The 15,681-nt window shown below is 38.6% G+C and overlaps 1 protein-coding gene across 1 annotated transcript in view; it reads left to right on the top strand.

Annotated features, from left to right (window-relative positions):
• Positions 1-15,681, top strand: part of SORCS2 (sortilin related VPS10 domain containing receptor 2) — a 543,833-nt gene that overhangs the window by 309,398 nt on the left and 218,754 nt on the right. The window contains 1 exon segment of the mRNA XM_027642785.1: positions 2,134-2,233. Coding sequence (XP_027498586.1) covers positions 2,134-2,233 — 100 coding nt within the window.

Genomic DNA, 15,681 nt, shown 5'->3' with positions numbered 1-15,681 from the left:
TAAATTGAATCATCTTTAAGGTTCAGAGAATTATTTCAGGATGTTATTATTGGGCAAACCACTGACCTGATATTCCTTCCTCAAAGAGAATAGACTAGGTTATGTTTCCATCATACATACTTGGCCTGCATGATTTCAGTACATCTGCCTGAAGTCAGTATTTTAGTCTTTACTTTAATTTCTTTTCTGTCGAACACCTCTGGCAAATTAGCACCATTGTCCATCCTATTCCCCTTAGGATTTTAATTAGTTCTGTGCTGAGCACCTAGTACACTGCAGTTGTATGTATTTGATTTCTACATAATTATTTGTCAAAACTGAGTGGTAATGATTCCATTAGCTTCTGTAGTACATTGCTGTATATCTGCAGGTGAAGCAAAATTGAGGGGGGAAGGGGGAAACCAGATCAAATCTGTTCAGATATCACTATAAAATGGTTAAATTCTCAGCTTAGGCTGTGAGTGTGTTCTGTGTGTGAGCAGTTGGGTTTTTTGACTGCTAGAGAAGGAAGAAAAATGAGGTAAACGTGAACCCTTCTTTGCTTGATATCCCTTAAGACCTGATCCCAGCATATCATCCTCTGCCATCCACTATGCTTAGTGATACCAAAGACATAGAAAGCTGCTCCATGACCGCAGCTAAAAGTTCTTGTATCATGAGGAAAACTGGATGTGTGAAAGCACAGCAAACACCTCTGGCTTCGTACAACGTACCCTTTAACTTAGGTGACATCATTGGTGGGACTGGGACGCAGGTGGGCTGTCATGGCAGCTTCCTGCAGGCACCAGCCCCTCAGGGACTTATCTGCCTCATGTGCCTTGGAGGATACCTCAGGCAGTGGGCTACCAGTCAAGGTGTACACGCTTGGCCAGGGATTTGGTTTGTCACTTTTCTCTCTCCTTGTATTCAGTCACATTCCCACAAACTTCAGCAGTGACTCCCCTGGGCAAGGAGAGCCCACCTCAGAGTAATGAACGTGGTAGAACTGGGACTATAGTGCAGAAATCACTGCACAGGCAATCCTCAGTGTCACACTGGGAGGGACAGAGGTCTCCTCTTTGTTCTCTTAGATGTGAGAGCTGTTGCATGTTCCCAGTTGTTTGAAATATGCAGAGGTACTGGGCAGGGTACCTTCAGCCCTGTTTGTGAAGGACATTGTTATTGCAGTGAAAAGAAAGGGAGCGTAGAGAGTGAGTCCTCACACCAACTCTCTGCCCTAGGGAGCGCTTCTTGGTGAAGAAGGGACAAGTGCCTTACACGTGTCTGAGTCCCTTTCCAAATGCAAAATGAATAACTGGAAATATGGAGAGACTGCATGATACAATTGAATTCTAAATAGAACAAGCAAGGTTTCATTCAAAGAGATTTAAATTTGATTGTGACTTCCTTTGAATTTCACCAACATTGTCTTATACTAACATTTTACTTGTCTGTTCTTTTTATAATTGACATTGGCAATACAAATGAGTAGCATGGATGCCATTTTTCACTGCAGATTTTTCAGGAGTATGAAACAAATTCATCAGAGTGCTCACATTTGAAATACTCATAGATACGTGTGTGTGTGTGTGTGACATACTGATGGCCAAGCACTGACTTTGGTTTTATTCATTTAAAACTCCTCTAAAAAAGAGCTGGAGGAGTGGATGGGTACCTTTATCAAGTACTTATTCTGGTAGAAGAGGTCCAATGTGAGTCTTCCAGATCTCAGGCCAAATTCTTCTCTTATGCAACAGCAAGCTCTGAAGTCAGCTCGTCTTTCTCTGCATAGCTGAGGAGGTGCTGTTAGTTCTTGCCAATGAGCCTGTGCTCTTCATAGCTCTTTTTTCCCACCTTGTGGGTGGTGATGGAAAGGTGCACGTTTTGGGCTTCTGTCACTGCACAGAAAAAAAACCCCTAGCACTGCATAGGACTGCAAAATACAGACAGAACTAACCATGTGTTTTTCAAACCTAGAATAATATACTTAATAATGGCAGGTTTCTTTTAGCTAATGCACCCTGAAAAGAACAAAAGCATGGCACAGAAACATTGAAAATGGATAGTTACTGCCACAAAGTGGGGCTTTATTTGCAGAGTTTCAATGCTGAACCCTTTAGAAGAGAGCACTTACAGATGTTTGATTTCTTTCAGGTCTTCAGATTTTGGGACATTATACACAAAGTTGAATCTGCAGCCTGGGATTGCCACTGTTATTGACAATTTCTACATTTGTCCCACCAACAAAAAAAAGGTATGTGGCAAAAAAATGACTTTTTATAGTGCAGGTGAGATTCTGCAACTATGTAAAGTGTGTTTTACAGGTTTCAATATTTAGGGGAGTGGTTTTCACAATGTTGCAGATCACCTTAGGTGCATTTGTGACATATGGAAGGGGGATATTTATTGTTCCTGAATAATATAGAAAGAAAAAAGTGCCTTGATGATCACGGAAAACTTTTGAGGGCATGGACTCCTGGCAATCAAGCTTTTGTGGAGTTTTCCATGGAAATGAAAAAGGAAATGCCGTCACTTTTCACACATCTCAGCAGATTCTGGGACTAACACTCAGCCTCTTCATCCTTTATGCACAAGTTTCATTGCATGTCCCTTAATATAAAGTATAGGGATTGGGCAGGCTGTCATTGAGAATGTTGTTTATCCTGTGTAAAACCTTAATTAAAAAAAACAAAACCCCTCTCCTTGAATCTCTTTCTTAAAAAGTGTTCCTGCACCATTACCAAACCAAACAGCTTTTTGTGGAACCTTGGAAGATTGAGTGGACTTTATAAGTGAGAGCAAAATTGACCCATTGAGTGTAGTGACAATGGATGTTATATTAGAAGCAACAGGAAGTGTGATTATGAGAAAAAAACCCACAATAGAAACCCTTCTGTGTTGGCAAAATGCCCATGATTTGAACAGCAAGAATTGTGAAATATAATGTGAATAACACAAGCACAGTAGGTCTTTCATGAAATAAGGATTTTCTCCTGATAAGGGCCCATTAACTCTCATTAATACAGGAGCACTGATTTCAGGCAGAGGCCACTGGCTGGAAGGACAATGTTAGTTGTGTTTGTCTGTCTGTTTTGTTTAATGAAAAATCAGTAGAACTCAGTGAGACCGCCTGAAGGATTAAGTACATATTTTATTTCTCTTGAAATTGTCACTGGAGTTTTTGTGCCCAAACTAGGCTGTCTCTGAGCTCAGTAATATATTTTTAATCTGCTGCAAAGCCAGAATTTTTATTTTTTTTTTGTTTGTTTCTTGAAGTGGAACTACCACCAAGTACAAAGTTTCTTCAGACTGTGTATCTTAGACATACAATCTACTGATGGTTTCAAGTTCAAAAGAATAAAATCAAAATCTTTACCCATCTCAGTTTCTTGAATAAAGACTAAAAGGATGAGCTTGATAAGAGCAGCCCTGTGGAGGATTTTTACCAGCTTAACTAGCTACAATATCAAAGCCTGCCCAAGAACAGGGGGTCAGTGACAGTGTGATGGTGCCAGTTTTCTGACAAAATAAACAGCAGTAAGATCACTGCTAAATTTCAAACCTGAAGGACACATGCAAATGTACATACATTCATACATACATGGTACAAAAATGATGAAAACATTGGAATTACTGCTTTAGCCAACAGCTTCAGGCTGGTCTTGGAGGTGTTGCAGTCACACAGAGAAGGTAAGAGGGAAGTTGTCATGCTGTAAGAGCTTTGTCAATTGTAATGGGAAATTTTAGGTACTAGATGTTTGATTAGGACACAAAGACTACCAGCTGACCTCACCAAAGTTATTTAGAATATTGGAAGAACATCCCTGTCCATCCATTTCCACACAGTTGCACTGGGGTGGAATAGACTATTCAGAGTTCTGAATCCCTTTTCTAGGCCATGCAGAAGTCTCATTCATTCCTGATGTTACCAGCCTTCAGATCATTATGGTGTGGGTTTTCTTTAGCAGTTCACATCTTTTGAAATGTGCTCGAAAGAGACACTGGATTGCTGACTGTGCATACTGGAACTGAGCATGCACTTTAAATTTAAAGCACAAGTAATTCCACTTAGCATTTAGGGACTGGGAATATGCATGAAAGCAAAGATAAGACATTGATGGGGATTTTTTAATAGTTTGCATATTAAACATTGTTCTATGCTTTCATTACATTTACCCATTGTAGTCCTCATCTGTGGAAGAACTGATTTTGCCCATTTAATGCTCATTATTTCCACCTCAATCTCATCAGAGCATTAACCCCACCTGATTTTAGCTCTGTGCAATATAGATATCTGGTCAAGCTCTCCTCCTCTAAATGAAAGGAGAAATATGCAGGTACCTCCAGGCAGTTCATACTGTTAAAATTATAGCTCTTTGTACTTATGAGAATAAGGCTGAATTTTCTTGTGAAGTTCCTGCTTTTGTAACTATTTTGTGTCTGAACAGAGTCTAACTGTGGCTTCTTACAAAGATATACAAGAGATGTGTCATGGCAACTAAGTACCACACTGCCACTCGCTCACTTCATGTGTCAATTCCCTCAGGACCTGCAGATGCATCTCATCAGGTCCCATGGACTCGTGTACCTTCAGGTTCCTTAGATGGTCTCAAACCTGATCTTCTCCTACTATGGGAGGTTCTTCATTCTCCCAGTCCCCACCTTTGCGTTCTTTGACTTGGGTGGTGTGGCTGGAGCACTTGCCAGTGAGGAGATAAACTCCATCCTTGCCAAACCAGCATAAGATGGGACATTTTTTGTTCGTTTGCTTTGGAGTGCAATTAAATTCAATATCTGCTAGAAGACTCCAGTCTAGTTCTTGGGTTGACATTATTTCTTCAGTTCACATCTGCTGGTATACCAGCTCCTGGAGTGACCAAGATGTCACTCACTCTGTGAGCTGCAGTTATGCTGTACAGAGCAATGGACTTAGAAGTGGGCTTTATGAAGCAAATGTGAACATGTACTGTAAAATTTCAGTCCCTATGAATTACCCTACTTTGCTTTTTCTTAAGATGCCTTGAAAAGAGAAAAAGTTGATACTCCTTATCTTCCCTACCCCATTGTTTGGGAAATTGAAATTCAACAGAATTATAATGCTGTTGATGAAGAAGTACATGAGCAGATGTGAAAAGTACAGCAGCATCCTTTTCGCATAGTTCTGCATGGAAAAGGGATTGTATGAAAAGAAAAAAAAAAACTAAAATTATAAGGTAAAATACAGGAATGGTGAGGACTGTGAAGTAGCTGGAGGAAGTATGGAAATAATTTATAAAACCCACTAAATCCATGCAAAAAGTGGCACATTCCTTTTCCCTCTTAACCTTCTGTGAAAAAGTTGTGATGAGTACTGTTCATAGGTCTAAACGAAGAATCAGGAAGGAGTTGTATCAAGGTCATGGCTACACAATCTTTTGACAGTTGAGGTAAATTCCTTCAGTCTGTACCTTTTTCTGGCTGAAAGTAGCAGAACTCTGATGAAGAATTTGTGTTGCTGCTGTTACCACAGGACTCAAGCTATAAACCCCAGTTTTGACAAGAAATGATGACAAATCTCTGAGGATAGAGCTTTAGAGGGCTTCGTGTATTGCTCTGAATGGGCCTTTCTGGTGAAATCATGGGATGGACTTGTGAACTGTGGCTGTATTATTTGTGATTCAGAGCTGGATTGCAGTCAGTCAGCTGCACAAGTAGAAAACATTTTCACCTACCTGCAAATGACCATGTAGAATCCCCCTAAATGCTATGAAACAATGGAGTAATAGGCAAGGTAACACTGTAATTAGGAGTTCACAATTCCTGAGTATGCATTAATATATGTTTTGCATTCTCTCTGGTTTTAGTGTAATGTAAACCTGCAACTAAAGACACTGAAACTGTTATTCTGATACAGTTTTGGAAAATCATAGAGTAATGAAGGTGAGTTCTTCTGTGATGCTGGCTTCTCCTTTTGAAGCACTTTTTCATTGATCTGTGAAGTAAAATAGTCTTACCCTGTGCAAGCCTTGAAGTGCTGTGCAGTGATAAGGGATGTTCCTGCACTTTAGACAACACATTTTATGCAATTATCTCCTTTTCAGTAATTACTATATGCCAGTAGCATAGGATGGTGCAGGAATCCCATAATGTACCATGTGGGGAAAATAATTTGTATTCTGTTTTCCAAAACAATATTATAATGGTGATTTGGAAGTAATGCACATGGTTTGTGGAGTATGAGATTATGGTTTCTGTGGTGTCAATCTGGAGTTAGGTGAACAAAGTAAATTCTTTCTACAAAAAAAAAAAAGTTAGCAGAACTCAGTTTCACTAAAATATCAACAAAATATTTAACAATTTTTTAGGGCATATATGCTGTTGGATGTAGAAATTACATATTTGCCTTAATTCTGTTTATGTAATGGTGCTGGGGAGGAGTTGAATGAGCATACTGATTTTTTTCCCCACATTCAGTGCATATTTTAATTTTAATTCCTGCTGGTGCAACTGGTGCATCCATTCTTCCTTTTATATGCCTTTGGAAAATAGGCAGCTGAGCAGTTTATATTCAGGCTTTTTATATTAAGAGAAAATAAATGTTGATTTTGCTTACACCAACTTATTAGTTAAATGGGTTGAACACTTACATTTCCAAGCTGTCACAATAACCAATGGCTGCATGTTTTTCCAAACTAAAAGGCAAGATGACAAACGTGCTTAAGTGTTTGACAAACAATGCAGAGCACTTGAGATAGTATTAAGGATATAGGCTATCTTATACAGTATTTTAACACCTGATAATTTAAAATAGTATGAATTACACATCACAAAAGCGTATTTGCCACAGCTATAAAAGCATTTCCCAAGATGCAACTGGCTTGAGCAATGTTTGTAAGCACTTACAGGTAAATGCAGTCCTACATCATTTTGACATTTGTCTTTTAGAGCAGAACAATTGGTAGTAGAAGTTGTCAAAATGCAGTATGACTACATTTACTTGTAAAGAATAATTCTACTCAAGTATCAGTTTCCTTAGAGACCATTCCAGAACATCTGCCAAAATAGAGAGCAGAATTATCTTACACTTTTATTAGTAGTGAACTAAGGAATATTCCTTTCAAGAAGGTGAGTAGTTATTTCAGGAAGGTTTCCCTGTGAAATCACAGAATATGAGTCTGTGTGTTGTGTTCTCTACCATGATGCCTTCTTTCCTTATAAGCAGTGTCACCATTCAGTTTTATTCTCGTGATGCACCACCAGAGCACTGATGTGATCTGACTGCATCATTTTACTTGAGAATTCTGTACGGGCCTGTTCAGTTTGCCTTCAGAATTTCCAAATACTACCAGAAGTATGCCCAGGAATCAATTTCTTTTTTCACCCACCCATACTTTGCTAGTAGGTAGATTGCTGTGGGAGGCAGTCTTGGGAAGAAATACCAGATTTTATTCACACGCAGGTGATGAGCAATTGCTTAGTTGACAACCAGGAAGCTTGCTAGAAATGCAAGTGGAACTCAATAGGTTGAAACAGTCAGAGCTTTCACTGAGCTGTTAACTGGAGTCACTGTCCCCAGCAGAGGTTCATCCAGCACCACCAGAACCATGACATGCACGGGGAGGATTTGATGGATGCTGTTTGATGGGGTGTGAGTATGTATACGTGAAAAAAGTAGGGTAAAGCTTTGAGAAACAGAGAGTGGAACAGTTGAAAATTAAAACCATAAATGGAACAATCACTAGGAATCTGGCTCTTAGAGAAGTATTTGAGCTATTTACTGGATAAACGGAGGCTAGGAGCCACAGCTTTCCAGTCGGACTGATTTATGCTGTGGTTGAGAGACCAGGGCTTTTTCACACTTTGCATGTAAATGGAGCTGCGTAAAAAATGTGTAACTCCTATGTAATTTTCATATTGTAACTCCATGTAACCCTTCCAATAAGTCAAAGCTAGTAGCAGTGTTACTATTTTATTTGAGTATACCCTCTCTCTTAACCAGTAGACTATGAATGCATTTTTCTACATAGTGTGACAGGGAAAGGTTTAGTTTGGTTTCCATGAAAATGTTGCAAACACTTTCTAAGCATTTCTCCATCCTGTTCTTGTATGTGCAGAGCTAGAAAGGAATTCTCAGCTTTCATTGATCAGATACATGTTTGTCTTTGAATACTTTTTTACATGATGTCTGCTAGAATATTGAACCGTGCAGTCTGAAGCTGCCTCTAAAACTTTTTATGTCAGTTCTTCTCTTTTTGAACCTAGAAATGTTCTGTAGTCCAGCACCTGAAGTACACTGTGGTTAAAAGCTGCAATTCATTTAAAAAGAGAAAGAAAACAGCCCACAAAAAAACGCCAAGCCAACAAACCTGACTAACAGGACAAGTGACTGCCACAAGAAGCGTGTGGGTTTCCCACAGTATGTAGGATAATTGCTCATCAAGGTAGAGGGTGTGTGGGCTAAATGGCTGCACACTTGAACAGACATTCTGTGTTTTTATTCTATCCTATCATTTATTTGACACTGGGAGATCTCAATTAAAGTTTTTGAGATTGGCCTTCCATGGTGATTTTGTAGCCTAGCGTGCAACTTTCACATTCTTTTGTGCTCAGGCATACAGTTATTCTAAGGAAAAATAGACCTGTCTTTGCTGCGTGCTTATTATGGATGTTTTTGTTCTGTTTTTATGAATTTCCTGTCTAAAACTCATTAGTCATAAAAGCAGACCAACAACTACCTAAAAGCCATAATGTTAAATTAAGTTTACTGTAGTGAAGCCAAAAATAAAATGACTAGTTGGTGGGAGTACAACATAAAAAAGATTTATGTGAAAATGGAAAAGACCTCTGAGCAAGTGTTAAGAGACCATTGTGCATATGATTCTGCACTTGAGAGACATCCATTTCCCTCCCAGTAATTCTGGGAAGAGAAGGAATCCAAGCATCGTATTTTCAGCAAGGTTTTATTTCCTATTATGATGAGCAGGGGTCATTGCTTGGAGAAATAGGACTAGTCAATCAAGAGCACATAGCAGAAAGCATGTCTGAAGCTGCTCTCAGTGTGCTGCTGAGGGACTGACTGGTCAGAGAAATTGTAAGTGGGAACGGCACAATGTTATACACCAGAAGGGTTTCAAGCTCTGGGATTTTGATTTACTATGTCTGAAAATAAGGGTAATTTTGAAAATTTAGTCCAGGCTGTCATTTCAAAGCTCATTTTTTAAAAATTTTAATTCTTATGCCCAATTTTAAATCTGAGTCATATGCCAGAGAAAATGGGGGCGTGTGTGGATTTGCTGCGCAGGACATGAGGTAAGGTGTATGTTTCCCTTGTATAGCCTGTCCATGTGCTCATTGACCTGCAAGTACTTCTGAAATCCTTCTCTGCTTAAGATATCAACTAAGGGAAAAAGCAAACTCAACTAATCAACCAGAATTGTCTGTGGTAGGTCTTCAGACCTCAGCAAGACCTGAAAAAGGCTTTTCTCCAGCATGGCAGAGAATTTCTTGTGTCCTTGCAAGAGCTACAACAGCCTTCTAATCAATATTTTTGAGGGTCATGCACACCTTTTTTTTAAGCCTATACATTCTCATGATAATATTATCCTGGAAGATCTGATTCAATATGGAACTTGCAGAATTAAATATAAGAAAGAGGCAAATCATAATATATGGAATAGTGTCCAAATGAGAAGGTGTCCATGTGAAGAATGAATAGAAAGTTACTGAATCTGCAAGAATTCTGTTGCGCATAAAACCAGAAAGGAAGATGTTGTTGCATTAGTGAATCTAAATCTTTGCAAAAGATAAGAGGAGAAAACAGAGAAAAGCTCGTTGTAAAGAGGAAGTGGTAAAGGATTAATAATAAGCATCTTATGGTACTCAATAAGTATTAGTCGGTTGCCCAGTATGCTTGGATAAAATGGGTACAGGTAAGTCTACAGAATAGAGTCAGGTTTCTGCTAAACTGGCATATGCAAAATAAGGGTTTTCTGTGATTAATTTAGTCTATTTATATCAATTGCAATTATCCTGTGTGTTGAGATTACTTTTGTCTAATTATCTACTGAACATCACAACATGCTTAGAGGCTCTATCAAGGTTCCATGTTGCAGAAGGGAGGAAATTTTTTCATCTTAACTCAGTCTAACCACAGGAACAACTAACCAGTAGGTCCATGTTAAGGAGGTTATGTGAAAACTCCTAAACAGTATTTGAAGAAAGATCAATAATACCATTCAGGAGGTCTGCAATGACAATATACAGTAGTCATAGTACCAGACAGCCCAAAAATAATGGCGTAGTATGTTTAAAACATTTTCATCATGCTTGCTGATGGATATTCTGCATCTCCTGGAGGCCTGAGTGTTTCCTTCTCATTTCCCCAGTGATAAAATGGCAGCATGAGTCACAGCTTCCATGCTTCATGCTATGCTGGTATTTTCCAATCTACTGGTGTGTCAAATGCTGCTTCTCTTCACTGTAGCAGTTCGACTTCCCTTTGCTTGTACTGACCACACAACCTCCTCTCAGCAGCAGTGATGCAGCAGGATTTTTTTCCCCAGAGCTGGCATGGAATCACAGTGGAAATGAGCAGGGTTTAAATTGTTGCCATGGCCATTTTGCAGGGCTGGCAGCATGCTCACTCCCCTGAGGATCCCCGGGGCTGCTGCCCCCCTGCCCTGCCAGGAGTAAAACTGGTGCTTAAACCAGTCAACTGCTGCAATATGGCTGTTGTGGCACAAGCATTTATACAGGACTTCTAGACTAATGTGGAAGTTAAGTATTCCATTGATTTTGTTTATTTCACTCTTTGTGGCACTTATTAGAAGGGATGAATGTAACTTTGCTTACCTGTTTCTAATTCTGAAACGAGCCCTGATTCTCAGGGCTCAGTAGCCAAGGTCCCCTGCAGCAGTGGCAAATTTCTACTGGAAAACCAGGACGTGTGTGGCAAATATATTTTAATCATACCCTTCTAATGCAGCTTGCACCCATATATTTCAACATAGTCAGCAAAAATCCATGAAAAGATAAAACAGGATGTTTTTATTTTATTTTTTTTTAACACAGTATGTGTTTCTGTCAGTCAGAGAAAGATTTTTCCTTCTGGAAACTGGAATCACTTACATTCAACTAAGTCACCTCTGAAGCCACTTGGTGCTGGCCTCTTTGGGGCTTGTTCTAGAGACAGACTTTTTCCATCTGTGGAAGGAATGCACTAGGTTACTGTTGTTCCTTCATGGAGGAAGATTGCTATCAATGGAATGGTGGACTCTCCCTAATATTGTTGGTTTGGTTTTGAGAAGGGATCTTCTACCAGCTTGTTTTGGATTGTGCCTAACTACTGTTTCTCTTCTTAACCTTTTTTCATGATTTTTTGCAACCTTTCATCACCTCTTTCTGTCCTTTCATCTCCTAATTTCTTTTCAACACTCTCTTTCTTCCATTTCTGAGCATTACTTCTTCCTATACCTCACAAGTAGATTCTTGACCAAATTAAAGCTTTTTATTTCATTATAATTACTGAAGTAAAATATTATTTAGGAGAATGTAGCTAATTGTCTATGTAACTATTAAAAAAATCACAATATTCTTGGGATAATAATAAATCTGCTGACACATCTCTAACACATTCATAAAATGAATCTCTTCAACAGCGGTGGTAGGATGAATCAGTCGGGGAGCTGTTAGCCAGGAGACCTGACTTGAGTTTCCATGACCTTGCACAATCCTGAGCCTCCCTGAAGCCTGGCTTCCTATTGCCTCACACCTTGTAATATCATTTGCCTTGTGCAAAAACACTGTGACAAGACATGATTTGACAGCCTACCTTACAAGGTAAGGTTTTGCAAAAGGTGCAGAATTAGTCTGGTTTAGTTTCCTAGTTTAGAAACTTAAGATGACAATACTGAAGTCTGCATATGATCCTACATACCTATGATCCCTAAAGAAGTGCTAAGTGTTTTTATGAACCCATTTCAAAAGGAATGCACATTTATAAGGTATTTTTTCTATCACATCTCTGCAGTGGTGAACAGCATTTTAAGATTTGCAGCATGCTGAAAATAACTGTTATAAATGTGTTCATATGTTTTTCAAGATTGTTTAGCATTTATCAGTCGTGGCTGGTTCAGTACATAGGTAATAATTTGAATATGATGGTAGTACTTATATTCTCACTTAAATGAGGAGAATAAGCTACTTGTCCTGAGCAGAACAGGATTATTTTTTGCTGCAATTGCTGGGTCTACAATTTACGGATTTACAAATTTATTCTCAGTCCTCTAAAGAATATTAGCAGTCTGACCATTGAAATGACTTTCGGACTTGACTTTAAAATGCTCTCACTCTTTTCTAGAAGACACTAAGTCTGTGCAAGGAGGTCTGGTGGAAAGGTCTGGCGATGGAAGTGTGTCAGGTAGCACTGAGGGATTGTGGAGTGTTTATCTTGTAAAGCTTGGTGCCAAAACTGAACAACTGCTAGTTGGATGAAAAGCTGTGCATTCAGTGTAACTATGACTACAGGAATCAGCCTGGGATCCATGGGAATAAGCAAACTTCTCATGTCAATTAAGGATATTAAATGCACTGGAGTAGTTTTTTAGTCCTAATATATGTCCTGTTTGTTTCACTCAGCCATACCTAGGAACTAATTTTTTTACACATTGCATCACTTTATGTAAGTGCTTTTACAGTTTGTTTGGAATGCAGTGCAAGCAGGCATAAACTAGTGGAGTTTGGCTAAAAGTTCAGTCTGTCCATGAGAATAATGGTATCTCACGCTTAGTTCTTTCTGTGGGCTCCAGCAAAGACAATTCTCTTACCTGCTGGAACTGAAGATTTCAGAAATGCTTCTTTTCTCTTCAAGGTGCTGCAGCGCAGGAGCAACAGATCTGGGCCTCTATTTTTTACATATTTGCTCTGGAGAGCTCAGGGATACAGGGTTTCTGCTGGGCCTTGGGATTGCAAAGTCCAAAGGCTCCTCAGAAACTCTCACATGCTGTACATTATTGCAAGGTCCAACTGTAACTTTTCACTTGACTTAAGATGACATAGTCTATAAAACTGTCCTTTCTGGACTAAAATGCTGTTCAGGAGGTACTAATGTTCCATTCCAATATTGTTGGTGTATTAAAACCACTTGTGAGTTGTACTCTGCCATAAGATCTCAAAATTTTATATGCATGTAGATGATTTGGTGTCTCCTGTTAATAGCTTTGGGAATTCTGGGGAGGTTATAAGATTTCCCTTTTACAGATGTGGAAACAGAAAGATATAAATTACTTGCATGGGAAAGAAATTAGAGAAATTTAATAATATGCCACACATCTAAGTCAGTCTCTCAGCTTGAAGCACAAAAGTAGTCTTTTGACTCTCAACAAAATAATAGATTGATTAAATAAAATACATTATTACCGGTTTGGGCTAGTGGAAGGTCTGTCAATACCGTAAATATCAGTAGTCAAATATATGAAAGTGTATTTTGGAAAAAAACCCAAAACATAACAAACCAGAATGGTTAATAGTTCCAGAATGAAGGACTGAAATTTAGGAAGTATTTTCAATGGTAAGATCATAATTAGGTTTAAGCAAAGACCTAGTAGATTTTTACACTTTTTATGTTGTTGTTTTGTAAGATTAAATAGGTTAATACAGAGAATTTGATAAAATATTCATCAATATCTCTTCTAAGACTAAAGATTTGACTTCTGAGTCAAATTTCTTAACTTTGTAGAAAGCCTATCTGTGAAGATAATGAAAGTTTTAAAGCTTTTATAAAGTGTTAGAGGCAATTTGAACAACATCTTTTAAAAGTTATACTCAGAAATGAAAATGAGAGTTGAATTTTAGGTACTTGGTTGGAAAAAGTTGGCCCTGTGTTTCTGCACAATTCGTAGAATTCACTTTTTATTGACACTTACCTACTATAAACCAGTTACAACATAAAGCCTGACTGTGTTAAGATCAGAAATTTTTATCAATGCTCTGAAAAATTCTGAAAAAATAAAAATAAAAAGTTTGGAAAAGATTTGACGGAGCCAAGATAAGGAAATCCAGTGAGATTAAGTGAAATATTTTGCTTAAACTGTGATCCTGGTAAATGTAGCATTTTAAAAGTATGTCAAGGTTTGCTTATAAAACTAATAAATACTCCTAATTAAAATTAGTATTTGGCCTCAGAAACTTGCCAAAATTAAAGTGCGCATTGAAAACATTGCATTTGCCACTTCAGTGTTTTTGGACCAAAATTTATTTTTTCTGAAAGTGCCCTCACATTTTAATAGCCTGTAAAGTGCCAGAATCTTATACATTTTTTACTCTGATAGCTCGTAAATTTTTGACTTACACAATATTTATAACTGTGAGTTTACCTCAAAGTTGTAAGGTATTCTGCTCTACTTACATATTTCTCAAATTCTTTGATTTGTTAGTAAGGGGATTATCTTCTTCCCCCCCCTTTTTTTTTTAAACTAAGATATTAAGAGGCAAATTCATTAGGCTCATGCTCGTAGTCTGCATGTAACAGTGCTGTGTTTTTCTGTTTTCTTGTGTTCAATGGACTATCATTTAGGTGATTGTCAGTTATTTATCTCTTTTGAATATTTCGATAGCACACTGGGGTTTGTTTGTGGTGGTTTTTTACCCTCTCGTCTGCTCTCTTTGACTGAAGAAACTACTGCAGCTTGTCAGCAGCTGAGGTTGGACACTTTGCTGTTCCTTAACACTACTCTGTCTCCTCTCATGGCATATAAGCTATGTTCAGAAATGTAAGCTAAATATCATCCAGGAAAAAAACAGAGAAAGGCTAAATCTCTAAATGTTCATGGCAGAAAGTAAGTTTATTTAAAATCAGCAAGTGATGCAGTGGGAGAATGCTAAAGTCCCCCTTTCTGCCTTCTCTGCAGATCAGTTCAGAAGCTTCAGCTAACAAAATTATCCCCAAAGAACACTGTGTTTGTAAACTGGCAGTGACATCTATTGTGGCCTTTACCAGAAATCTCCACAGAAGGTCTATTCTCAAGGCTGTAGCCATTTTCGAAAAATGAAGAATGAGGATGAACAACAAATTTTCAGTTTACTTTTTAATTCAGTTAAATGTATGTTGATGGTTGCACAGTAAGATGCTATTGTACTTTTCCCCTGAAGGGTCTGAGTTTCCAGCTTATTTTCATTTCTTAAGGAACCATAAAAACCAGGAGGAAACCTCCAATTTAAGCTTGCCCAGCTCTGTTGTAGTATATTATATGGTAATCAGAGGTACCCCAGCTTGATGACCTTTCATGTAGGGCTGTTGTTTAGCAGTGTACAGTGCTGCAATCTGGCCTTTCATGTGTTTTGAGTATTGATTTTCCAGATAGAAAGAACGGCAATAATAACCTGGGGAGGTCTGACATCACTGTGACCTGGTTTTCTTTTATTCCTTGTGGCTGCAGTTAGTTTATGGGAGCAGTGGACTGCTAGAAATGGCATATCTCTCCCCACTTTGTTTGTGTGAAAGCTCCAAAAATGTGTTTCAATAGTGTCTCTCCCTCCAGCTTTCCTTTCCAGCTTATTTCTATTCCACTCCTCTTTTTCTCCTCCTGCCCTTCCAACTGTGGATCAACCTGGAGGGGGCTTTTCCTGGCACCCTCACCCCAGGAGCAGCAGCAGCAGCATTAAGCTCAGCCTGTATTGCTGGGCAGCCTTGCACTGGCACTGGTAGTAACTGCAGCACTGGAAGCT

This window comes from Corapipo altera, unplaced genomic scaffold (genome assembly GCF_003945725.1).
Source record: "Corapipo altera isolate COAL_440 unplaced genomic scaffold, ASM394572v1 22, whole genome shotgun sequence".
Lineage (NCBI taxonomy): Eukaryota > Metazoa > Chordata > Aves > Passeriformes > Pipridae > Corapipo > Corapipo altera.
The sequence above is the reverse complement of the archived record's forward strand: the minus strand, read 5'-3'. Positions and strand labels throughout refer to the sequence as shown.